Raw genomic sequence first — 27,244 nt, forward strand, 5'->3', positions numbered from 1 at the left:
AACATTTCATCCAGCAACTTTACGTAGGGAACGTCTGCAGAGCTTGGTGACGCGTTGGCCGCGAAAACGGGCCAGTCCTGTCAGTTACTCATACCATCACCTCCATACCACACACTTGGAAAATCAAGTTTAGGATGCAGTGGGTGCGCGTGGTTGATTTTGTAGTATTGATAGTACTATATATAACAAGTAGTATCGATATGGATATCTATAGTACTATCAATAGCACTATTGATAGTACTATCAACACTACTATCGATAGTTCAATAGTGACTCAACTACCGATAGTACTATCGATAGTTTTGCATCATTTGCGCCCACCACTCAAGTAATTAAGACATCAAACTACACTTATACATGACCAATTGGAATTTAGCAGGCATACTGTGCTTTCGTATGAGCATTTCAAAATGACATTTGTGTTTCTGTTTCCTCGAATTTCACATGCCTCTGATGCCAGTGCTCTCTTCTGGTATTAAGTATTTTGAATATTGATCAATTCATACTTAATCTGTTAAGCCCAGGCACTGGAAATGCCTAATAAAAGTTACAGGATTTCATCGCTGGTGTGCCCATGAAGGGGATAATGTTAAAATACCTGTGTGAACTATTGCCAACTGGTTCCCCTGCCGCTACCACCACACTAGCATGGGGTGCTCGCAACAGCCCAGCGCGCATTGCAGCGATGCCCAGGCAGCCCTCAATAGAAAGGTCTATTAGACTATGAGATTCATTAGGAAAAAAATGATAACTGCATAATTGAGCTAATTTTGATAACTTCCAAATGTCTAGGCACTTCAAATACGTAGGTGTATACTGTGCTAAGTGACACGTTGCATGATGGTGGTGACAAAGCTTGCAACAAGGTACCATTACTGAATTGATTCTGTAACCATACACAGGAAAGAATTCAAAACGTTCTTTAACAATCACTGAACTTGATATAGTGTTAAAGGAGTGAATGTAGAAGATGTTATTTCTGACTGCAATACAACTTGAGGATTGGTTCCAAATTGCTAGACAGCAGATGTTTGGGCAGCTTTACTGTGTTGGTTTTCCCGTTGGTTAAAGAGTGTGTGGTTCATCTTTCTTAGGAGCAGCTCTGGGGGTGCTAGAAGCTGTAATGGAGAGAGTAAACTGTATACTTAGTCTTCACACTTCGTGTTTCCTAGATTGTTGTTGGGTTGTAGGAAATGCAGAAAGAGCACGATTGACCAAGCAAACTAAAAAAAAATTGGAGGGGACACTTAATTGCGCTCTGCCTTAAGTGTATGATGCGATATACTTAATGGGTTAATGCCCATATAGGCAGAACTGGTCATTCTCTGCTTAACGTTCATAGATCCCTGGGAGTATTCATACCACTCCTGGCGCAGTGGCACGGCGGGGATGCGCCACTGCTCTATTATGGCAGGAGCTGCAACCAGGAGCTTGTGCAACCTAGATTGCTCTTCCCGACCAACTTCTCAGGACCAATCATTAATTTAATTGCCAGCTGCCACAGTGCACTGTGTGCTCACAATCTGGTAGGCAGGCTGTTTTGACTCCACAAGGTTACGTGACTAGGTGGCTTACCGGCCTTTGACACAACCTCCTTAACGCTATCTCGTTAAAACGAGCACTTCTGTCTGTATTTCTGTGTTCCCTTAAAGGGCCATTACTTAATAGGGCTATTTCTTGAAGGGCTGTGTGCCATCCTTATGGCCTTGTCATCTTCACTGTGCTCCTTTTTTAGTTGACGGACATGCATATTCCATAAACTTTTTCTTCTTCTGCACTGTAGTCAGCCTGCTCAGTGAGTTTTCTCCTGGCATTTTAAGTTGAATGCTCATCCATTGTTATCCTGCTTTCTTGGAGCACTAAAGATTTAGCAAGGTGACTTGCTCACTTGTGCTAGATATTTAGAGAAGGAGCAAGGTCATCTGAAAACCTGGTCGTGGGTGCAAGATGAAGCAAAGTATAGGAAATCGCCACAGGGCTGCAGAAATCCTTTATTGCGTGACAAGCGCCAAGTTGCTGTATGTGGTAACATCTTGAAATACGATTCTCAGTACTTCAATTTATTAATTAATTCGCACCCTACCACCTGCCTGGCAGAGTGTTGGTAGAGCGACTACACTGTTTGGTGGTCCCGGTTTCAAATCCTTGACCGGGATGAATTTTTCTTATGAATGAAGTTTTTGTGAAAGCTGCACACCTTTCAGCCGTATGGCTGCACTTGGGTGGATGACGAGTATATTGTCACGGAGTGGTGACGGCAGTTGAAGCAGTGAGGTAGACAGCCAAAAGTTCTTCTAAAAGAAAATTGTTTACTCAGCTGGCCTAGCCGTGCCCAGAATGGCTCGGCGGCGGCGAATGCAACAAGCGTGGTCGGCGAACAGAATGCCTGCCACTCTCGGCCATGCTCAATTTAAAGCATGATAGCGGGCTTTCCGGATACAGCATGCAAGTTACTACAACACTCTGGCACAACGTAGAAATGGCTCCGCCTGGATGTGATCAATCGAGATAAATCTGGCCGCGTTTGCATCACAAAAAAAGTGATAAAGCGGTGTGCCAGCAGCTAAGAATTATTGCAAAGATTCGAGGCAATATATAATTACTCGATCCCTGTCGATCGATCTGCACCTTGGGGGATTCGTATCGGAATAAAAAAAAAGCTTTATGGCAACTTCCTGGGGTTATATATGCATCAGAAGCAATTGAACTCCCTGGCTTATTGCTGCTTGTTGCCTACATTCCGCAAGCTGCGTGCATGCATGCCACACTTTTGATTCCCAATAACAGATCAATTTACTCATGCACCAGTGGTAAAACAATATATGGTGACTACTCCACATTCATGCGGTGCTGTTTGGCTGCTTTGGCATTCCTTCAACATGGTGACCTCATGGTTTATGACCAACAGGATGTGCGCTCTTCTGTGTTCCAACTATCGTTGAGCTTGCTGGCTTGCTCGTTGAGACCTGACAGTGGGAGTGATGTTTTATGACACAGACTCAAGCGTATCAGTTGGAAACCACCTGCACGCGCCTTGCCATTTATGTATATATGTTACTCTAGACCTCTTACCCCGCCCCTTCTCAGCTCCTGCATCCAAACCCTCATCACATATTTGATGTTCCCTCAGCGTGTGTGTGTGTGTGTGTGTGTGTGTGTGTGTGTGTGTGTGTGTGTGTGTGTGTGTGTGTGTGTGTGTGTGTGTGTGTGTGTGTGTGTGTGTGTGTGTGTGTGTGTGTGTGTGTGTGTGTGTGTGTGTGTGTGTGTGTGTGTGTGTGTGTGTGTGTGTGTGTGTGTGTGTGTGTGTGTGTGTGTGTGTGTGTGTGTGTGTGTGTGTGTGTGTGTGTGTGTGTGTGTGTGTGTGTGTGTGTGTGTGTGTGTGTGTGTGTGTGTGTGTGTGTGTGTGTGTGTGTGTGTGTGTGTGTGTGTGTGTGTGTGTGTGTGTGTGTGTGTGTGTGTGTGTGTGTGTGTGTGTGTGTGTGTGTGTGTGTGTGTGTGTGTGTGTGTGTGTGTGTGTGTGTGTGTGTGTGTGTGTGTGTGTGTGTGTGTGTGTGTGTGTGTGTGTGTGTGTGTGTGTGTGTGTGTGTGTGTGTGTGTGTGTGTGTGTGTGTGTGTGTGTGTGTGTGTGTGTGTGTGTGTGTGTGTGTGTGTGTGTGTGTGTGTGTGTGTGTGTGTGTGTGTGTGTGTGTGTGTGTGTGTGTGTGTGTGTGTGTGTGTGTGTGTGTGTGTGTGTGTGTGTGTGTGTGTGTGTGTGTGTGTGTGTGTGTGTGTGTGTGTGTGTGTGTGTGTGTGTGTGTGTGTGTGTGTGTGTGTGTGTGTGTGTGTGTGTGTGTGTGTGTGTGTGTGTGTGTGTGTGTGTGTGTGTGTGTGTGTGTGTGTGTGACGCTCCTTTGGTCGCGCCTCCTTCTCCAGGTGAGTCAATATGCTGTTCTTTGGCACTAAACTGGACACATATTTATATGGCACCTGTCTGCAAGGCATATTTGGGGCTTTTTATTGCGTAAGCAATACTACGGCAGGTTTCGAGCCGCGTAGCTCTCGGCGGTGGCCGAGGTCAGATGGAGCGCCATTGCCATAGCAACCATTTCAGCCGCGCTCCACCAGGCGGCAGGACCGTCGCTGCGCCGCCGCTGCCGCGCGCCTAGTCGCGCGCGTAGAGAGAGGAAGCGGGATGGACATAAATACGCGCGTTCGCCTCGGGTGTACCTCGGGCAAAACAGTTGCTGCTTGCTTACGCAACTTGCCCGGATTAACCCTAAACCTCAGCAAATTTTTTCTTTGATGGAGTCTAAAATACCGACAAGATAGAAACCGCTGCATGGGCCATTTTTTTTACCTGCACTGGTGTAGGTAAATGGCCCTATTATCACAAATAAGCAAGAAACACCTATTAAATATAGACTGATTAATGTAAATCGCATACATGTAAAGTACAGTCTTTGTCAAAAGTAACCAGGCTGCATGGTTTTGCTTCTAGCTCGTACAGTGGAGCCCTTACAGCTTCCCTGAAGCTGAAATGGTCGTTATAGGTAAGGAATGGGGGTCTTCTTACTTTCCAACACCTCTCGATCTTTAGGAAAGTAAGGGCTCCACTGTATACAAGCTATAATACAAGCTAAGAAGCAAACCGTGCAGCCTGGTTACTTTTGACAAAGACTGTATCTAAAGATAATGCATTTACACAGATACTTGATAAAAAAAAAATATAGATGTTAGAATGCACTTGATATGCGGGCACATATATGGACATTCGATCATTTGTTTGGTCATTATAAATTGCAGGTTAAAATTCTAAGAGAACACATCAGTTCAGTAACACGTACTTTGCGTGAGACCAAGTAGTTCCATCATTTTATGCTTTACCTTCTGAGGGTGCGCGGCACCCTCATAAGGTAAACCTTACCACTGGGGCGAGTTGCTGTGCTCGTCGCCAGAGAAGCTGATATGGCAAAGTAAGGTCTATGTGACAAACAGAACGGTAGTCGTCCTCCACTTACAGTACGCTGCTACCCAATGTTACTTTGGCCGCTACCCGCCTCAAGTTTCGGTACCTCGTGGGTTCTAGCAGTGTCAGTGCCATCGACAGCATCTTTTTCTTGTTCTTTCTTGTTTCTGGTTTCTCTTTCGAACTTCTCCTAGGAAGCGCTGCCGAAGCTCTCCCCTTTTCCTCCTTCGTCGGCCTGCGAGCTATTCGCCTGTTCAGGTGTTCTCTGCTCGGTGGGAACACGTTGACTTGAGCACTGTTCGCGCCCGCAGCCAGCAAAGCAGGCATGTCTGCCATACGGACTGTCAAGGTAAGCGTGCCAAAACACGTGCGCAACGGCCCGCCTTATAGTAGTTGCGCTTTCCGGACAGCCCGCCGGTCGTCCGTGCGGCTGTGCAGGCAGAAACCTCGGAAGCGATGAGTGCGGATCTGCTCGAGGAATTCGGATGGACAGCAAGTGAACGCCGCGTGGTCGCTGAGCAAGCGCTAGTCGATTCGTGGCACGCACTGCCCGTGGAGGCTCATCGGCTGCGCGATTCGACCTTGGTCACTGCTTGTTTTCTTCCCTTTGCTTCTAATACGGAAGGCCGTGAAGTGTAATCGCCCCTACGTGTAGCTCGTGTGACCGTGCGGAAAAAAGTCAAGGTGATGTGGCATATCGGTCGCGATAGTTAATGAAACGTGCAGCCTAAAACTGCACCTAATGGACAGCGCTACCAATGCTGTGTAAAGAGATCCAGCCTTCCGACGTTGCTGTCCGCGGCGTTTATTTATTGAGCAGTCGAAGAAAGCAGGAGGTATAATTTTGCTTCAGAATGACACGTCGCGCACTATTGAGGAAGAAAACAGCGGTGAACATCGAAATGCACACAGTTTAAACTCGGCGCAACGAAAAGATAACCCTTTGATGTGTCACCTCTGCATCCAACTTCGATCATTTGAGGGCATGCATCATGCGTGTACTGCAGCATAGATATATACCGGGGGGGGGGGGGGGGGGGGGGGGGGGGGGGGGGACAGAAATATATGCGACAAAAATATGGGATAATTTGAGTAAAATGAAAGACTTTTTTTTTTTTACCATTTAGCTATTTAATGACCATATCATGAAGAAATGAAAGAAACAAATCATTACTTCCACATTATGCTAGCCTATGTACCCAGATTTAAAAGCCAATGTCGGAAAGCTGTCAATGCAGCGATGTTGACAATGAGCCAGTAGTAAGCCTGCAGCAGCATTACAAGTTGTTGGTGCTATTAGAAAAAAATTAAGTGCTGCAGAGGCACATATTGCACTTACCTGGCAATTTGCATGGATGTTTTCAGCCTTCTTGCCGATTGTCTCAAATGTTGCAGGGGTGGCCTTACGCAGGCATTAAAGAGGTCTACGGAAGCCTGTCTGGTCGGGATGGAGCATGACGAAAAATGTTGTTAGCCTTTCAAAAGCTGGCACATACCCACACGGGGGATCGGCCAATCCTGCTCAGGCTCGGCTTTCCTGCTCCAGGAATATCGCAGGTGTTGATACTCCACCGATGTTAAAAGTGCTGTGTCTTGTGCGCTAGTAATGCACGTTGCCAAAACCTAGATGCTGTGATATACAGTGTAGCCGGGATGATAGGCAACACAGGGCCACTTAGGGAAGCCTTTGTGAGGTTATCAGCGATCTCATTTACTGTCATACTGCTGTGACCGGGTACCCATATTAGATGAACGAGGTTCAAATGTGAAGGAAGTAGGGATGAGAATGGGCTTAAAGAGGGACAGTCAACTTGTGATGCAAGGGACGAACATAAAGGTAAAGAATCGGTAATAACTGCCACTGCGGTAATAGAGAGGTGTAGCTTGCGTAGAGCAAGTACTACTGCCAGAAAGTTTGCTTGAAAAACGGATGAAATCCGGAAGGCGCAGTGAAAAGGACCGGTCTGAACACGGGCAGAAAATTCCCTAACCTGCCTTTTTGGTGCATTGCAGGCATCGTTGCTATTGCTATATTTGTAAGTAGGGTTCTTAAATGATCTTCCAATAGTCCATTTAGAACACGGGGTGTAAGCTGCTCAACGAGTGCTCAAAGGTACTCAAATATGATTGCAAATGATTATAAAGGGATGTATATCAGACGCAGCCGCAAAAAATGCAATGTCGTCCGCATAGTCCTAAGTGCAAACATGGCGATGGCGAGGAATGGAGCTCAGCAGAATATTAAACAGCACAGAAGAAAGGACAGCTCCTTGCAGTACACATCTCGTCTGTTTGTACCTCTCAGAGTGAACACCATTATGGATGCAGAAGAATTTCCTGTTATAGAGAAATGCAGATATCCAAGAAACTAAATAATGTAGAAACTGAAGAGACTGTTGTTACAAGACGCTCTTGTAGATGGCGCCAGCTGTACCGGCAACGCACCCTCCGCTACCTCCGCTGTCGGAGCAGCAGCCTGCCACCCTCGCAGGCGATGCGCCGAGCGCACAGGCCCGACGGCCGCCGTCCTTCTCACCCTCTTATAGACAAGTGGCAGACGACTCGGATTCCGCGGGGTCCCCTCTTGAACAGCTACGCAGCAGACCCAGCCATGTATTCCACCTAATCAGACCTATGTAGCCCAGACTGTAATAAAAGTTCAATAATCCCCACCTAAAAGAAGTCCTCAGTTAATAGAGTCATCCTAGATTAGACAGGCACGAAACAACTGTAACCTATGCATTAGGATGGAGTGTTCTACACTGTTGTAAGCTTTGGAGACGTCTAGCATAACCAAAGCAGCATACAGGCGTTGACGACGAGCAAGGAGAATACGACTCTCAAGATCAGCATGTGCATTCCATATGGAACATCGTGGCCAGAAACCGAGTTGACACGGGCTGAGAATAGTTCTTTGGTCCACGAAGGCAGAAACCCGAATTACCCTTTCTATTAATTTTACCACATTTGATGTTGAAGAAATAGGCCTAATATTATCCATTTCATAGCCTCCACCCTGATTTTTATGTAAAGGGATCACCTTGGCCAGCTTCCACTCAGAAAGTGTCCATGCGTGTTTGATAGAATAGTTTACCAGGTGTAACAAGGAGTCGGGAAACTCCTCGGATAGAATCTTGAGCATCTTTGAAGTGACACCACCAGGACTGGGAGCAGCAGCTGGCAATCTCTGAACAACTTGTGAAAGCTCCAGTAGATTAACTTGAAAGATATAATTATTTGGCATCACTGGCGCAAACAACATTGGACGCTAAGGTAGAAGAAACGCAGACTATGGCAATTGATTCAACCACCTCGATAGCTTCTCTAGGTGACGTAACTAGTGATTGTAAATTACGAGAGGACATGAGTTGTTTTCTGGACCGTAGAAAGCTGAATAGTGTGCGTCGGTTGCCCAAATTTGAAAGATTATCGAAATGTTCTGAGACATATTTGTCTTTCGCGTGAGAAACTGTGCGTTTAAAGGTGGCTGCTACGAATTTATAATCTTTCCAGTTATTTGGGCATTGGTTATAAAGAAGCTTTTTCCATGCTGCATTCCTCCGCCTGTAATCCCTCGTACAGTCCGCATTCCACCAATGATTAGAGAAATTCCCTTTTGATGGCCACACCAGGAACTCCGACTTTTTACGGCATTCCTCTATAGCCAGATTCTTGTTGACTGGTGGTCCTCGGCGATGTTAGAAACTGACAACGTCGTCTGAAATCTGTTATAATTGACATGTGACCACAACTGAGATGATGCAGGAGTTACAGGACATCTGATATCAAAATGAATAGGTATATCGTCAGTAGAGGTGCCACAATCAACTGTCGACCAATTCGTTGCGCCAGTACCAGGACTGGCGAATGTGAGATCTAAAACAGATTGAGTCTGTGCGCAAAGGTAAGTGGCCGATCCTGAATTTAAACACATAAGGCTGTTATCAGAAACCCAGTCCCAAAGGTGCTTACTGTATAGATTTGTCCTAAAGCCCCACAACGCATGGTGCGAATTGAAATCGCCAGCCACGATAACTGAGTTTTTATAGTTAGCGAGAAGCAAGTCCAAAGGTTTAGTGCCCTGTACTTCTTAGGGGAAATAAATATTTACTAAGGAAAATGGAGAGCACCCAGGAAGAACCAAGTCTGCTATCAATATCTCACACTCGGGAGACATTTTCTGAAAAAATACCTTAGCCCTGTGGCAAAATTTTCAAGAGACTAAAGTTAGCAAACCCCCTCCTCTTGACTGGCGATCTAGACAAAATGAACAATAATTTTTAAAACGAAAACGTTTGTCAGTTGGAAGCCACGTTTCTTGTAGAATTATGACATTCGGATTAAGCTGGGAAGAAATGCAGTGTAAATCTGTTGAAGCTGTAAGAACAGAGTGACAGCTCCACTGTAGAACTCGCAACGACACTATGGTTGTGAAAGCCTAGCAGCAGCAAATGCCTGCTCCAAATTGTTATCCTTAGGCTTAGTGCCAAGCTGCTGCTGCTTTGATTTGGGCCGGGGACGCGGAGAAGACGAACGAGACATGGGGGACTTGTTCCACTTGAGAACCCGCATCTCTGAATCATAGGTGATTTCAACATCATTTGAAGTGCCCGAGGCAATTACAGCGGTAGGGGCAGTAGTTCGTTCCTGGGGCTGAGATGCTTCAGGTATTGTAGACTGCTTAGGAGGAGAGGGCATTGCTGTCAAGAGAGAGGCCAAACCGGCCTGCACGGCACGGGTAAGCTGAGTTGCTAGAGCGTTAGTAAGGCATTTCTAGACACTTGTGACAATCCGCTCAACCATTTTAGCCATGAAAACCTCCACAGAAGATGCAATTGCCTGAGACAGCGTCAAGTCTCACATGACTCCTTGAAGAGCGGTCACACCTGCATAGCTGTAGGCCCGTTCTTTTACCTCTAATAGCGCGTCTCGGTGCAACAGCGTTTCCTGTCAATTATGTCAAAAATTTGAGTTTCCTGCGCTAGAAAGGAGTCTGAGGAGTCTCCAGCTTGCGCCCCACAGCAAAGGGTGCACTTCTCGTTCTGCTCAGAGCAGGTGCTCATTGCATGAGCATCCCCACAATTGCAACACCACAAGGTGGATTTGCAATCGCATCCTTTGCAACCGCTGTTTGCATCAATAGATTATTCGTCAATTTCTAAAGAATCTCCTGCGAGAAGAGTATAAGAGAAAGGTGCACTCATCTGTCACAAATTGCAAACACAACTGTTGGGTCTATAGTAGTTGCAGCCAGCTTATCGTGGACTTATCCACAAGTTCTTTATATCGTCCCCTTTCATTGGTGCTCAGTAGCTGGCCAGATGTTAATCCATCAGCTTGACCCCTAGGCTTCTATGAGCATTGCTTTTGTCCTGCAGGGTCTTGTGGCCCTGGTGACTGGCGGTGCCTCTGGCCTCGGCAGGGCAACCGCTGCAAGGCTCGCACGGCAGGGTGCTCAGGTGGCTATCTTTGACCTGCCCACGTCCAAGGGAGAGGATGTCGCCAAGGAAGTCGGCAACGGCTGCATCTTCACACCGGGCAATGTAGGTTCTGGCATGTACTATCAGTAAAGAATTAAACGCGAACAAGACAATTCATGCACGGGCAGAAAAATGAGAAAAGTTTTGAATGGGCAATCTATATACAAGCGCAGGTTCAATTCACGTTGAAAGCAAGAAGACTGTCCTTCAGAAGAGTTAAACAACATAACTTGTATTTCCTCTTCAGGAAATGATATGTTCGTGTTTTCGTGTTAGCGCTTCATTTCTGTTGTTCGCGCTTCATTCGTTGCTGATAGTACATCTGAACGCTCAGTTCAGATTCAGTGAAAAAAACATCTGCAGAATCACGGGACACTTTAATTGGGTTTACACATGATACCCTTTCGAAAAGCATGCTGGAGGCAAAATTCTAGAGGCCTGTGTACTGTTCGATGTCAATGCACGTTAAAGAACCCCAGGTGGTCGAAATTTCCGGAGCCCTTAACTATAGCGTCTCTCGTAGCCTGAGTCGCTTTGGGACGTTAAACCCCATAAACCAAACCAAATCGGAAAGCATGCTGTCCTCTAGCACAGATCTTCAGTCAAACTCTGAAATTCTCCTGAAAATGAAAGGTCGCAACATACACAGGGTGTAAGTCAGTTTTATCAAGGGGAAGTTAAGATATAGGTCTCACGAGAACTGCTGACAGCGGGACATAGTAGTCAACAGATGCACGTATTACTGGCTAAGAAATATTTCAATGGCTAATCAGTGCACGCATCCGTAGCATCCGTATACCTTTCCTTATTTCGCTATTCACACTGTTCATCACATCCACCAAGCATGATGAACCAGCCCGAGTCACTGCTCCAGTACTCCTCAATAGACATGTGTGATCCATCAAAAACATATTCTGCAACAATACAGACAGCTTAAATCAAACTAGTAGTGGTTTATACACAATGTAACAACTAAACCGCAACTGACACAAGACGGAGACAAGCAAGTCGCCTGCCTCCGCCCTGTGTCTGTTGCGGTTTAGTTGTTACATCTGGCCTACAACTTTACTTTCTTTAGTTATCATTTATACACACTTCCTTATATTTTTGTTTGCTATCCATGGCATTCTGTAGAAAAAACAAACTGATTAGGGGCGAATAACTTACCCGGTGATATAATCAATGGATTGGTTCCTGCAATAAGATGAAATGTTTAACACTAAACCATGGTTTAACTTATGTCAGCAGCACCTTAACACTAAGAAGTGCTTGTGTTGATTTTAATTTCTAAATTAACTGCATGAAGCATAAAAAAAAGTATCAATATGATGTGATGTATAAATGTACTAATGCCAAAAATTTATGCGCTGCCATTTGTTTTTTTAACTCATAACTTCAATGTCTGTAACCAACCCTACACAGCCATATTCACATTACTCTAATAGATGACGATGGTGCACTAATTTCTAAAACTAAGATTGTGTTCAGTTGTTAACTAATGCTTCTTAATCTTTCTTCAGACACAAAAACATTGCTTCATCAACTGAAATACCTGAAATTAGTACCTAAAATGATTAATGAACTGGCAAGTATTCTTTCCTTACTGAACAAACTTGAAAAAGTTCCCTTGCATCTAATTGCCTAAAGTTTTTTATCTTGAAACTCAAATTTGTACCAAAGCAATGGCATTGCCCCCATAACATGTGTCCCTTTTTCACAAACCTTAACCTGTGACGCAAGGCTTGACTGATGGAAAGGTGCTGACGTCATTGCCATTTTTAGACCTGCCAACTGCGCATCACCGCCAAATTATTATCCACATAGTTAAGAAGTATAGCACGTGCAAATTATTAGCACATCATGCACGAGGCAAGTCATCAGTCAATAAAGACATGTGGAAAGTTGCAACATTATGTTGAAATATCAACATGGGTTCTCGTCATGGCTTCTCATGTGAAACTGAGCTTGCAGGCTTTTCACATGACGTACATCAATCTGGATGTGCTGGAACCTAGGTTGATGGAGTTTTCCTGGATATTTAGAAAGCTTTTGGCCGTGCTGCTCATTGCCTCCCCAACCTTGTATTTGTACTAATAATTCAACATATGCAGGTTAAACAGTTTCTCTTATCGGTGATTCAATCTGCTTCTGTTAGTAATGCTAACTACTCACTTTCGCTAGCGCACTGTCCCACAGTGTCCTTAAACCCTTGCTCTTTCTAATCAACGCTGAGAGATCACCCAAAGGTCTTTGTTCTGTCTGCCAGGTCACATCTGAGGAGGATGTCAAGAAAGCGTTGGCCACCATCAAGGACAAGTTCCAGCGCCTAGATGTGGCTGTCAGCTGTGCGGGAATTGGTGTGGCCTTCAAGACGTACAACTTCAAAAAGGACCAGCCCCACACCCTGGAAGACTTCACCAAAGTGGTCATGGTGGGTGCACACAGTGAATGGATTTCACTAATGGGACTAAAACATCTCATGGCAGCCTAATGTATTAAAACGATGGCTGCTAAGGGCATGTTTTCCAGACCTGCAGTGTTGATGCAACATGAAGGAGAAATGACGAGCTGAGAGTAGTGGCACTGCTCAACTGCGCTACGTATTTGTAGTGTTCTCTGTGCACGATGGCATTTGTGCCTCTGCGCATAGAGGGCACTACTGTATGGTGTGGTGAACAGACGTCACTGAATATTGCCTGTACAAAAACATGCTGCACGACTGCGGCGTTGGCGCACACCGTGCAGTTATCTGTCAGGTTGGTGATTGACATTTACATCAGATAGCAAAGGACAGCACATTCCGCTTGGCTTTCATCCATTCTGCATGAAGGGTCATTCGCATCAACGTTTGTGGGGCGCAGGTGAACACAGTGGGCACATTCAACGTGGTGCGCCTGGCAGTGGGCCTCATTGGCAAGAATGAACCGGGCCCCGATGGCCTGCGTGGTGTCGTCGTGAACACAGCCAGCGTGGCCGCATACGAGGGCCAGATTGGCCAGGTGGCATACAGCGCCTCGAAGGGGGGCATTGTGGGCATGACTGTGCCCTTGGCAAGGGACCTGGCATCACAGGGGATCCGGTGCTGTGCCATCGCACCAGGTAAGCACCTAGTTTTGCCCCCAAGCTGGGAGGGTGTGGAAGCACAGACTGTTGGGTGAGTTGGTTTTGCATGATGAACGTAAGGCAGTGTAATGGCAGAGGGAAGAGTAGGTTGCGTGCCTTTGCACTGCTTCACGTCCATCAAGCAGGTAGGGGTCTCTTGACTCTTGGCTTGACTGGCAGGGCTTGACCGTCTGCTGAGTTGGCCAGGCTTTATGTACGGGCACTTCTTTGCCAGTTTTATGCTTGTGTGCGACACCCTGTGAGTTGGGCAGTCTGGGCCGTCTGTTTTCACGCTGGTCATTTCGAATCGTGTCGCACGAACTCGCCCAATCAGCAATTTTGATAATGGCTGCGTTTGGGCGAGTTGGTTAGACATGTTAAACCTGGAAAGCGCATTTCTGTTGTCCTTTGTTTTTATGCGCTTTCCAGGTTTAACAGCAATTTTGATTGAACGTATTTGCTTCAGTGAGTTTAGGGGCGTCCCTCAGATAACGGTTGGGTGGGACAGCTCTTAGGTAACCCCGGCATTTCAAATAAGATTGCAAATAAAGAAGCAACAACTCATTGGCACCTCATTGGCATTGGCAACAACGCGTTCACATAGAGAAGGAACACACAACACATGGACAAACTCTGCACTCATGCTGAATACAAAGGTTTTTGCGCCTGCGCGCCGCAGAAAGAAACATACAACCACGTGTCGATGTGAAACCAGAAACATCTCATCTTTATGCCGAGAAAAGGTCAAATTCCAGTGTGTACAGAAAAATTGACGCATTGCTAATGCAGTTATTGCCTCTTTATCTTATGTGGTAGGCCTCCAGGAGTTCTCATGCGGTTCAATCTTTCCTCTCAGACTAGAGTTTGTGCATTGTTGAAACACGGCACACATTTACTGCATGACCCGCAATGTGCAACCAAGTGCATATTTTCTTAGTTCTTTAAATTTCTTTGGTGCTTGACAATTGTTTTTGTTCAAAGTGTGTCACTACCTTCTGCAAAGACGTTGTGCAATGCCCATCTCTTAGACATACGAGCTGTTTTAAGGAGACAGTCTGCACCTTCAAGCAAGCATCTCTCCTGTTGCTCCGCTGGCGCTTTCTTGGCTATGCGACGATTCAGAGCAGCCAGGTCTTGGATCGGTACAGTTGATGGTAGTCTGTACTTAGAGCGTTTGTTGAGTAGTCCATGTATATACCCTTCGGCAAGTCAACCCTTCTCAGCACTGTGAACTTTAGGCCATCTTCCTCCTTATCAATTTTACAGGCTGACAAATAGGGAGGCTTTGTGGTGTTGCCGAAAGGTCATTTCCACAAAAAAGCCTTTGATCCGGTGCTAAAGAACTTCACCCTTATAAAAATAAAAAGTCGCCCCAGAAAGGCAAAGCAAAAAATTGACACCTTCCGCAAAGATGTTGGGATTGACAAATTGTGTACGCAGATCACTAATTCTAACGGTAATGCTTTGAATGTGTTCTTTAGTGTCAAGACATATAAACCCGGAGTCCCCTTTCGGACTATTCTGAGTGAAAATGGTTCTTAGCACTTACACGTGAATCAGTTCCTGCAAAAATCTTTCAAACAACTTAGAGTCGATGCTCCTTTCCTTATATAAGTAATTCTAAGGAGGTGATTGTTATTATTAAGATCAAATGTGCCATCGATTTTGCATTCTCTGTGGACATAGAAGACCTGTTTTACTCTATACCTCACCAGAAGTTGTTTGCTTCACTGCGGCATTGCATTGACTAGAGTGGGGTAGTCCCTTTACAGAATTCAGCTGGAATGTGGGCTGACAATTTTTAAACTCTTATAATTTTACCTAATGGTACTTCTATCGCTGTCAATCTGACAGCCGACAGTTGGTTCCAAGGCCCTGGAAGTAGTAGGGGAGTACGTCTACTTGGGGCAGGTATCGCAGTGTCTGCTGGTCCGGATCATGAGAGGGAAATAACTAGAAGAGTAAGAATGGGGTGGAGCGCATATGGCAGGTTCTCTCAGATCATAAATGGCAGTTTACCACTATCCATCAAGATAGAAGCATACAACATCGGTATCTTGCCGGTACTCACCTATGGGGCAGAAACATGGAAGCTAACAAAGAAGGTTCAGCTTAAGATAAGGACAATGCAGCGAGCTATGGAAAGGAAAATGATAGGTTTAGCGTTAAGAGACTGGAACCGGACAGAGTGGGTGAGGGAACAAACGCAGGTTCATGACATCCTATACTCCGTTTCATACATAGCAGTCAACTCAGCGAAGGCGGCGGCGCCTGTTCGAGCTCCTCGTCCGCATCGTAATGTAGTGGGTCAAAAGTAATGAACTTAAAATTAAAGTAAATGTTGGTCGATATTGCAGTATAGTGATAAAGGTGTTTTATTTTGCAAAAAGATTGCTTTATTCTTTTATGTCTTCAAAACAGAGTGCCTTAGTTTTCTGGTTTTTTTCCTGCTCCTCCTGTATCAGGTTTTCGCAGCCAGGCCGGCCGGTCATGTCGTCTGCTTTTGTCTTTTGGTTTTGAGTCTGCGAAAATGGCACCGCTATCTCCTACTCACTTGTTTTCTTCGCCCACTGCGGCTTCAAAAATATCGCCTGCTCGCCTATTCTCCAAGCTGAAGTCTCCAAAAATTTAGAAAGACTGCAAGGAGGTTATTGTCAGCGTTTACTCTAGCGTAAGGAAGCGCTTCCTGGAGAAGACTGTGCGCGAAGTTCTCGAAACTGTGGGCGAAATGACCGGGGTGAGCCCTCGGACAGTTGCGAGGTTCAAGAAAGAAGGTCTCTCTACTGGAATAAGATCGCCACAAAAACGACCTAGTAAGGTGACAATATCTAGCTCTCGCAGTGTTAAATATGACAGTTTTATACTCAATGCCATCCGACTCAAGTTGCATCGTATGTATGCCAAACGCGAAGTACTTACTTTGGAGAGTATCCTGGATGAAGTGAACGGAGATGCCGATTTGCCAGACATGAGTAAGGCTACGTTGTGGAGATTACTAAAAGATATCGGCTTCAAGTTCGAAAAATGAAAGCGAACTCTCACACTCATCAAGCGATCTGACATTGTAGCCTGGCGGCGCCGGTATCTCAGAGCTATCAAAGCATTCCGGAGCCAAGGGAGGTAAGTGCTTCGTTTTTGATGGTCGTTAACACAGCGACTTTTCCTTTTTTTTGCCACGATGAGACAGAATAACAGATGGTGCTTTGATACTGCAAAGAAGAATGAATTTCTCGCTTTTTGTGTCCTTTACCGGTCCTTGCAACTTGGTGCCTATTATACAAAAACCATTAAAAATTAAATTTTTCGAATACTGAATAGAAGAATGCTCTATTAGTCATTCAAAATTTTCTAATATATAAACACGCGATCTTCTATCTTTCCATGGCGAATATTTTGATAACAATGACTCAAGCGAGATTTTTATCTGCGGCTTCCGTGCAGGTGCGTCGTATACCTCGATGAGACTTGGGTAAACGCTGGCCACACCAGGCAACATGTGTGGTAGGACAGCACAGTCGAGTCATCGCAAGATGCCTTTCTTAGGGGCCCAGCGCCATGAGGGAAAGGAGGCCGCCTGATCCTTGTTCGTGCAGCCACACAGGCCTTGTGAGTGGTGCTGGCGACTTCTTCAGGGCGAAGAAGGGCGCATCAGTGGATTACCACGCCGAGATGGGCGGCAAGTACTTCAAGGAGTAGCTTTCGAGCAAACTTCTGCTGAATATACCCAACAGCAGCATTATTGCTATGGATAATGCCCCCTACCATAGCGTCGCTCTCGAAAAGCCACTAACGACATCAACTCGGAAGATTGAAATCCAGGCATGGCTCACAAGGAAGGGCATATCGTGGTCATGGTGTGAGCTGAGCTACTCGATTTGTGCAAACGAGTAACAAACAGACACACTGTGTGTGCAATTGACACACTTGCTGCGAAACATGGCCACGAAGTGTTGAGATTGCTTCCTTACCATTGTGAATTCAATCCCATTGAGCAGGTGTGGAGCGTGGTGAAAGGCTTTGTAGCAAAAAAAAAAAAACAAAGCTTTCACCTTGGCTGAAGTTGAGGAGCTGCTCCCTCAGGCTCTGGAACATGTGTCAGAGGAAGACTGGAAAAAGTTCTGTGCCCATGCTGAGCGCATTGAGCTTAAAAAAAGCCTGGGAAAGGGACATAATTTTCGATGAAGAAATCAAGCCAGTAATTTTCACTACTGGTAGCTCGAGCAGCTCATCAGAAGAATCCAGCTCTGAACTGAGTGGCATTAAGGTGCCACTACGGTGCGTTAAGTAAAAGTACCTCTGTCAAACAACTCGGGAGATATTTTATGTCAGACGATTGTGTTACCCTTTCTTTCTCTGTACTCTATGACATTGTCACTGTGCAACATTTTTGATTTCTAGGTAATTTCTTGTGTAATATTACTCATGTCACATGAGTTATATAATGTGTTATGGCTGTTTTCATTTGGATGTGCAAGTTGTCACATTTATTTTGTGATTGTTTGGACTGGGTATTACTGTGAAAGCACTGCTCCAGAACCCTGAGAAAGAAAACTGTGGGGCAAAAAGAGATAAAGGAGGAGGTTAAGGAAAGGAGAGGTGCTCTTTTGCACGTCCTGCTTGATTTAACTACGTTAAATCCCTACCAGCTTTTGACTGCAAATAGTGCAACTTTGCGATGTCGTATCTATATTTTGGGCTATTATTGATGTGCTTTTGTATACTACCACTTTTTCAATATATATTCTATATGAAGTGCAATGATGCTGAACTGCCAGTGTGGCGGCTTTCAGCCTCGTCAAGCTGTCTTTGTGGCAGCTTTTGCTGCTCACCTCCAGTATTTTGCCCAGTGCTCTTGATGCAAATAAGTGTTAGTCAAACCCCGTTGCAACGAACTTCAGGGGACCGCGGGAAAACGTTCGTTATTCTGAAAGGTCGTTATAGTGAAAGCCCAAAAATTAGCCATAACAATAGCATTACAGTTAACGCAAACGTCCTACCTTTGAAACGGTACCTCCTTAAACTCGTTTCTCACACAATGCACACGTGATCGTCGGACAAGGCACATTTATTTGAAATAGTCCGTGATCGTCTTCTGACGGGTGCAGCAGAGACTCTGCAGGACGAACGATTCCAGACCGTCCGCATTCTTATGCACGCCTTCGGTCGCTGTGCCGCTTTTGGCTACAAATATGCGGAGTTTTCGCAAGCAGTCCAACGCATCTGTGGCCGACACGGACTCGTCGCGGTCTTCGGGTGCTGCCGTAACGTCATCGTCCATGTCGTCGCTGCATTCCTCATCTTGAGTCGCCGTGCTCTGGACGCTCTGCAGTATGTCAACAGTGGTAAGCTCCGCTGAGGTCCACGTCGCCTCGTCACACTGGACATAGTCGTCAAATGTGACTGAAGGATCGACGGCTAGCTGCTCGGCCACCTCGCTCCAAAGCTCACTCGAACTGTTCTCCGCTGCCGGGTCATCGGTTTGTGGTTGGCCATCTGTGATCGTCAGGCCGGCCTTCTTCCAGCAGTTTTGGATGGTGGTGGACGTGACGCTCCACCATGCGCCTGTCAGCATTTCTGCAGCCTGTAGGACGTTGATGGCTGTCGAGCGCTGCAGGCGCAGGTTGATGAGCAGCCGCTGAACAAGGCGCTTCCGGAAGTGCGACTTCACGCTCCTATTATTCCTTGGTCCAGTGGCTGAAGTACTGACGTGCAGTTCGGCGGCAGATACTCGAGACGCACATTCGTGAGCCGTATGTTGACAATGTGCGCCGAGCAATTGTCGACAATCATCAAAATGTGCCTCCCCTCCTTCCTCATCTTCTCGTTTACCATCAGCAGCCACTCGGAAAAGAGCTCGCGGGTCATCCAGGCACGCTGATTTGCCCTATAATGGCACGGCAGCGACACTACATTTTTCATGCAGCGCGGCTTCGAAAACCTCCCGATCACCAGAGGCTTCAACTTTTCAGTGCCATCTGCATTGCAGTAATACAGCACGGTGACGCGAAGCTTCGACTTTTTGCCGCCTCTGTACTGTTCTCCTTTAAAATGCATTGTCTTGTCCGGGAGCAGCTGATAAAAGCAGGCAGTCTCGTCTGCATTAAAAACATTAGCTGCTGCGTAAGACTTGACCATTTCGTGGAAGCTTTCCTCCCTCCACGTGGCTGCTGCTGCTTCATCTGCTGCCTTCTCCTTGCCAGACACAGACTGCCAGGTTACGCCGTTTCGTTGGCGAAAACGGTGGAGCCAGCCAGAAGACGCTTCGAAGCCAGTAACCTCAAGAATTGCAGCGAACTGCCGCGCCTTTTCCTGCAGCATTGGGCCTGACACGGGCACATTCTGTGCTCTCACGTCTTTAAACCAAGTCAGCACTGCTGCGTCAATATTCTGGAAATCGCCAAGCCGCAGTCGCTTCCTTGATGGGGTAAGCTGAGATTCTTGCTGGTGCCTAAAGATTTTCTCTTTATCTTTGAGAATCGTGGCGATCGTCGACCGCGCCACTCCACGTTCTTTAGCCACGACGGATTGCTTCTTCCCGTCTTCTATCTCGCGAAGAATGCCTACTTTCTCACTCAAAGAAAACTGCTTTCGCTTCTTCCGCGTGGTTGGAGTTGTTGAGCTCATGGCAACGCGATCGCCGGCACGCACTTCGAACACAATAAAAACCAGAAGAAAAACAAGATGGACAGGCCTGACACTCTATGCAGCACGCGAACAGCTGAAAAAACAAGCAAGAAAAACGGGATGCGTACCGCAATGGAGAAGGAAAAAAAAAAGTCTCCGCCCGCATGTTTCTCCTCCCGCGCCATCTCAGGTTTTTGCGGGAAGCAAGTTGCAAGGCGCCTGCTCTTCGCGCTGCGTCGTCTGCTAGCTTGGAGCTCCGGCTGCCGTGACGGATACACTGAAATCTAAGAATCCTCGCATTTTGGGATATGAGTTCGTAGTACTGAGGTGTTGTTAAGATGACATGGAAATTAAATAACGATCGTTATTCTGAAATGTTCATTATTCTGAAGTTCGTAGTAGTGAAATATTTTTACATTTGAAACTATAAGCAGTTGGCGTGGGATTTCTTAAAAGTTCGTTAATCTTAAATGTTCGTTAATGTGGTGTTCGTTGTAACGGGATTGGTTGGCATCATTATTAGTGCTCTGTGCAGGATTTTGTTGCCGCATTCTTGTTTGTTGCACATATCTCAGTACACTGCAATGTGTGATGCTAATGTATAAATATTGCAATATTTTCTGTTTCTGTGAACAGTGTTGCCACGTTTGATATTTTTGTCACTCACTTGCTCCAACTTTAATCTGTTGCAATTTGTGTTTGATTATATTTCTGGCATTCTGATAGTTTGGTCGGATTATTGGGTTTAACGTCCTAAAGCAACTGAGGCTATGGAGACACTATAGTGGTAGGCTCCGGATAATTTCAACAACTTGCAGTTCTTGCACTGTTACACACGGGCCTCTAACATTGTTCTCCTATTGAAATGTGACTGCCGTGGCAGGAATTGAACCTCAGTTTTTCAAGTCAGTAGCCGAGCACCATAACCGCGGAGCAGCCGCAGTGGCTCATTGTGATAGTAAAGTGCCATATACATTTTACGTTGCATCAGCAATCACCATCATTCCTAGTTGTGTGTGCAAAGTCTTGATAATTATGATAATTTTTTTTCAACCTTGTGCATATCGTGCTTTGTGCCTTGTTTCATTGCTGTCTCAGCTCGTAATTTCTGTATATACCATGCTGATGTATTTATTGTGTGTTAAATATTGTAAGATTCCTAAGTGCCCTATGGCCTTGCCAGGACACGACTTCATCCTCGGGTACAGGCATCACAGACAATTCTTCAGAGAACTGCTATTTAGTGCTGCCCATCTGGTTAGCCTTAACATTTTATAACTTGCTTTACAATTGCACTCCTATATATACTATTTGTTCCAAGTTGTTGACGACATTGCTCTGTTAGTCTCTGACTTGGTACGTCTGGTGTATGCCAAAGTTTGTTTTGCAGTTTTCATGTTTGTCCCCTACTGCAGTTATATATTTAACCCATGTTCCAGCTCTAAAATGTTGACCTGCATACTTTCAAAACTGCCAGGACAAATGGCGCTCAAGAGACTAAGAAAGTGCCTTTTAATAAAGAATTTAACACTTGTTATTTGTGCCCTTATGCTTGAGTGGTTCACCTGAAGTGTAGCCTTTTTTTTTTATGCGAGTACTCACCAATATTTAAAAACTCATTTTTTGAAGCATGCAAGCAGTTTTGAACGAGAGAATTTTGGTGCACTCTTCTCTTTACTGTGGAAATCACCGACCGTACAACCGTTGTTGGCCATTCGCAAGATATGCGTAACAAATGTTAAATATGCCATTCTATAATCTGCAGCACCAGTTTTTCAAACCCTTGCGAGTTGTGGCAGCAGTGAAAAACACTGATAGTAGATTATGGTCCAGCACAAATGGACAACTTTAGTTACAAAGATGATTTATAACATTGACAATATTTACAAAGATTAAAAACATGAGAGTGGATGTCAACAATTAAATGCCAGCCACAACGATAACTCACGCTGCGCTTACACCTCATTGGTGTGTAATACGCCTGAATTTTTACTCGTTTATATTGTTACCGCGAGAGGACGACGACGAGCTGCCGTGAGGAGAACGAATAGCGAGCTTCGTCAACCTCTTCGTGCACCCTCTTCATCAACCGTGGAACCTCATCGTCAGCTTCTCACAATAACAATGTCAACTGCAGCGGCAAGTGCGCTTGTTGCGTTCGATGCCCTGCGCAGCGGAATCTCTGCTCAGGGCCTAAATGCGGAGCTTTCAGCTATTCCCCATCTCGCCGCAATAGCTCACACCCATAACACACCGAATCCGACATCTAATACAAAACATTACTATGAACGAAAGCACTTCAAAGAATTTTCCTTGTGACAACAGCTCAAACAGGAGACCCGAGTCAGACGCTCCTCACTTTAAAGCCGCCGAGTACACCGATCAATGCAGGGTTGCCGCTAGTGGAGGCTGCTCCGAATAATTGACACTGCACTGAATTCTATCACCACACAATTAATGATTCATTGTGTGCCGCATGCTAAAAAGTCACTCATTACCCAAGAAAAGCACTTTGCAATCACGTCCGTTGTCAATACACTACACTGCCTTTTCCCTTCGAAACAAGTAAACAGCGCTGTGTTTTTCAATGTAGGCATTAGAGGTTGACAGTTCCGACTTTCTACCGAATGAATCGTAAAAAATAATAAAACAAATACATGAAAAAAAAAACAGCCAGGCCTGGAGTTGAACCATGGCCCCTTATAAAATTAGCAGAGAGGCGCGCGTTTCATACCACTCAGCCACAACGCGAGGCGGACGGATACATTTTGCTTGTTTTTTGCAGCGGACTTCTTTCATACCTTTGGCAGCGTTGACTGCTATGTATGAAACTGAGTATAGTTGAGATCAGGAGGAAGAAGTGGGCTTGGGCAGGGCATGTAATAAGAAGGCAAGATAACCGCTGGTCCTGAAGGGTAACGGAGTGGATTCATAGAGAAGGCAAGCGTAGCACGGGGCGGCAGAAGGTTAGGTGGGTGGATGAGATTAAGGAATTTGCGCGATTACGGTGGCCGCAACTGGCGAAGGACAGGGTTAATTGAAGAGACATGGGAGAGGCCTTTGCCCTCTTCCATGACAGACTAAAGGCATATGCATTGGATCATGCGTAGCACCCATTTTAAGCGCCATTTTTTTGGTCAGCGTTGACCAGATTTTAGCCGCTATTTTTAACTCTGACGAGGTCATAAAAATAAAAGTATACTGATATGTTGAAGACTTCTTTATCTTTTTGGACAAGCAGAGCCTTTTGCACTTCTGCGCTATTGTTAACAGGATTTTAGATGCTTTTACTAAGTACAGAAAGGGACTGGCATTCACTTTTGAGACACCAGATCACAACGAACTTCCGTTTTGAGATCTACGTACTGCTCAAGTTGGACAGAGACCCTGTAAGTTGGGCGTATGCCCCTCGTGTGCAGAAGCAACTCTTACTATTTGATTCGGCTCATTCATAACTGATAAAAAGAATCATAGCTGGCTTGTGCCTGAAATCTGAGCTTGAGAAATCGTGTGTTCATAAAATGCAGACTAGCTTTGAGAACCAATTGGCAGGAATTATAGCTTCGGGCTACCATTTGTTGGTCGTGACAGCTTTCGCTGAAACCCTCCTGAAATAAAGTGAAGGCATGCACTATGAGCCCAAAGACGAGGGAAACCGACAGAACCTTGCAACCGGAAGTTTCCTCCTGCCTACACAAAGTGTCATGCAACATGAAGAAGGTTGCAAACAGGCTTGGGGTGTCACTCATTTTTTTTCGGCTCTGGTGAAACTTTTCAAACTATGCCCTCATATCTCTGGAAAGGAGACAAGAAGGGGGTGTGGAAAAAAAGCACACCATGCCCTATGTGCAGTGCACTTCAGGAGTGGTCTAAGAACTACACACCACGTGTAGAAAGGTGTGGTGTCAGTCAAACTGGCCGATGTATCAATGACCGACTGCAAAGCACCAAAGAAATGTATAAAGAACATGGAAAATGTGCGCTTGGTTGCACATTGCGGGTCATGCAGTAAATATGTGCCGTGTTTCAACAGTGCAAAAGTTGTAGTCTAAGAGCAAGGATCGAACTGAATGAGAACTCCTGGAGGCCTATCAGATAAAAAAAAAAGAGGCAACAACGGCATTAGCAATGCGCCAATTTTTCTGTATGCATTGGATTTTGACCTTTTCTTGACATCAAGATAAGATGTGTCTGGCTTCACATTGGCACGTGGTTGTATGTCTCTTTCTGTGGCACGCAGGTGCCAAAAAACTTTTATGTACTCAGCATGCCCTGTTACCAATAAAGCCAGTTGTGAGTGCAGCGTTCGTCTGTGTGTTGCGTGTTTCTCCTCTTTGTGAACACGTCTCTTCGCTGCAGTTACGATATTGGAATGCGACCAACTAGCCTAAAAGATCGTTTCACTCAAACCATCCAATTACTCATTGGCCTCAAATAACGAATTACTTCCGTATTGGAAATTACTCTGCTTTAGGGGATTTAATCTTCCATTAGTGACACATTCAGCCCATCCCTCATGTAATACCCCATTCCTGGGGCATTTGAGGTATTGATAATAAATAAATAAATAAACACTGTTCCCTCCTTGAGTTGTTCAATTCGGCCATGTCCTGCCATTTGCTAGCTGTCCTGGTTAGCCAATGGCATATTCCAATTGGAGGCATGTTATCTTGCTCCACAAACTAAAATTCGGGTTTCACTGGGCATTTTGAATTCAGGCTGTGGGTCTTGCTCTGCTCCCAGCATCCAGGAATGCATCTTCCATTCCTGTCGTCGGTTTGGGTTTCCGAACACTGCAGCGAATTTTGTGCTCCTTTGAGGATTCAGAGTGTTGCTTCTGAACACCGTCTAATACACACTAAGTTTGTAGGTGACGGCCCTGGACAGGCGATGGTCCAGAGTTTGATCTTCGGACTGGGACAAATTTTTCTTTAAGGGGGAAGAGGGTCTTAGAAATAAATTTTTATTAATGAAGTCACAAGAATGAAATCTTCAGAGAACATGCATTTTTGCATGCTGATTCCAAATATCTAATTTAATTTTCTGTACAAGTCCTTGTACACTTATGCAATATGTTAGGTAAATTTTTGCCGAGAGTTTGAAAGAAATTCTACTTCAGGGAACTTGTTAGATTGCATGTCATTGGTTTCTCTTGACATCAAGCTATGCAATAAGGGTCAATAACGGTAAAATTATCATCCTGTGTGTCATAAAAGTTGACTTAATGGACTTTGAAATCTTCAGTTTCTTCCCATTTGTGAAGTGGCGAATTCAAAATCCTGTAACTCAACTTCTATGATAGGCAGGATAATAATTTTGCCCTTATTGCACAGTTTGATGTCAAGACAAGCCAATGGCGTGCGTCCTAGCAAGTTTCCTGCAGCAAAATTTATTGAAAGCTCTCGGCAAAAAGTTACATAACATATTGTATAAGTGCACAAGGACTTGTTTTACTAAAATTATATTGCACATTTGGAATCAGCACGCAAAAATACATGTTTCTTGAAGATTCCATTATTGTGACCTTATTAACAGAAATTTTTTTTCTAAGACCAGCTTCTCCCCTTAAATACGACGTTCCTGTGAAAGCCGTTTGGCGCTCCTTTGTAATTGTGTGGCCACGTTCGGGTGGGCGCCAATGAGAGAAGACTCCCTACTCATCTGGCTCTTTGTTCTGGCCAGGCCTGTTCCACACACCGCTGCTGGAGTCCCTGCCCGAGAAAGTGCGCACGTTCCTGGCCGAGACCATTCCATTCCCCAAGCGCTTGGGAGACCCCGAGGAGTACGCCCACCTGGTGCAGACCATCGTGGAGAACCCCTTGCTCAACGGAGAGGTCATCCGCCTCGACGGGGCACTCCGCATGGTCAGCTAGGCTGTGCACCACAGCGCCACGCTAGGTCACCGCATTCAAGGGCACAGGCAGCTTCCAGTGGGACACAGTGCAACCAGTGCCACCTGACAAGCATGCAATAAATACACACAAGATTTTATATCAGTCGAAATTGACAGCCCTGGCTCTCAAGCCCTTTAATGCCTCATCGTTGTAAACAGGAGTCGTCGACAGAAATGTCACACTTTTCAATTGGTCGAAATGGTTGTGATGTCATAGTGCGCGAATTTCAAACAGGGCCAATTGTACTTTGCCTAGCAACCATGCAACCAATTAAAGGGATGGTACAGTGGTGCTCCAAGTAAAGCAAGTAAATAAAACAGGGTAGGAAATTGGTCAAGTTGGGGAATCGAACCAGGGTCTCCAGAGTGCGAGACGAGCACGGTAACCACTTCGCCATGCCAGCTCGATGGTTTGGAATGAACAAAGGCTAATATTGCGTCTTCATTCACTCCCATCTTCCTCCCTTTCCGTTACAGCGAGGTTCAGGTGTCCACCGAGATATGCAAGACAGATACATTTCCTTTCCTCAAAAACCAATTTACCGATGAGCAAGGTGTAGAGCCGAGCGGGTGATGGCGTTCTGTGGGACTCCCTGGCAGCGTTGCAAGACGCTGTTGCGTTCCACTCTTAGACACGAATCTTAACGTCTTCACCACGCATCAGTGACACAAGCAGCAACACTGCGCTTAAATGTTTCGCCTCACCGCACTTTAGGTCAACAAAGCGGCCCCCTGAATTTTTGCCACTGATAACAGGGCTGCTGAACCTGTGTAGGTCTCCAGATTAGCTTCAGTTGCTACAACTGGGTTTCGAACCTGCAATCTTGGCTCAAGCAGCCAATCACCGAAGTGAGTGAGGCCACCATGACAAGCATCGTGCAACTAAGAGCCGATTTCAAGAACCAAAGCAGACCAGCGAGGCTTTAGGAAAAAGGCAGGTGCGCAGAAAAGAAATGGCCAGCAAACACAGCTTGGCACTTTTTCATCACTTTCATGCATTGTGGTCTGCCCTAGTCGAACAAAAGCTTGAAGACAAAATGCATTCCAACAGGGGATATTCAAAATTCCGCAAGTACGCTTTCCCGCATAACAATGTTGCCCAAAACAAGATGGCTGACCATGCGTTTCCAGCTTAAACAAAGCAAGAAAGATTGGTTTTTTGTTCGATTCTTACAAAATACGTTTCTTATATTCTATCCA

The 27,244-nt window shown here is 45.5% G+C and overlaps 1 protein-coding gene and 1 pseudogene across 1 annotated transcript; both read left to right on the top strand.

Moving 5' to 3' along the window:
* The first annotated feature begins 5,107 nt into the window (after positions 1 to 5,107).
* On the top strand, positions 5,108 to 26,160 carry scu (hydroxysteroid 17-beta dehydrogenase 10). The gene is made up of 5 exons (XM_089563746.1): positions 5,108 to 5,294; positions 10,324 to 10,488; positions 12,692 to 12,856; positions 13,287 to 13,524; positions 25,834 to 26,160. Exons 1-5 carry the CDS (start codon positions 5,271 to 5,273, stop codon positions 26,022 to 26,024), a joined length of 783 nt encoding a protein of 260 aa, XP_089419872.1. The 5' UTR covers positions 5,108 to 5,270; the 3' UTR covers positions 26,025 to 26,160.
* LOC149325222 (uncharacterized) lies at positions 13,542 to 21,688 on the top strand (annotated as a pseudogene).
* Positions 26,161 to 27,244: the final 1,084 nt, after the last annotated feature.

Source organism: Amblyomma mixtum, chromosome 10, assembly GCF_055824585.1.
Source record: "Amblyomma mixtum isolate Tamu chromosome 10, ASM5582458v1, whole genome shotgun sequence".
Lineage (NCBI taxonomy): Eukaryota > Metazoa > Arthropoda > Arachnida > Ixodida > Ixodidae > Amblyomma > Amblyomma mixtum.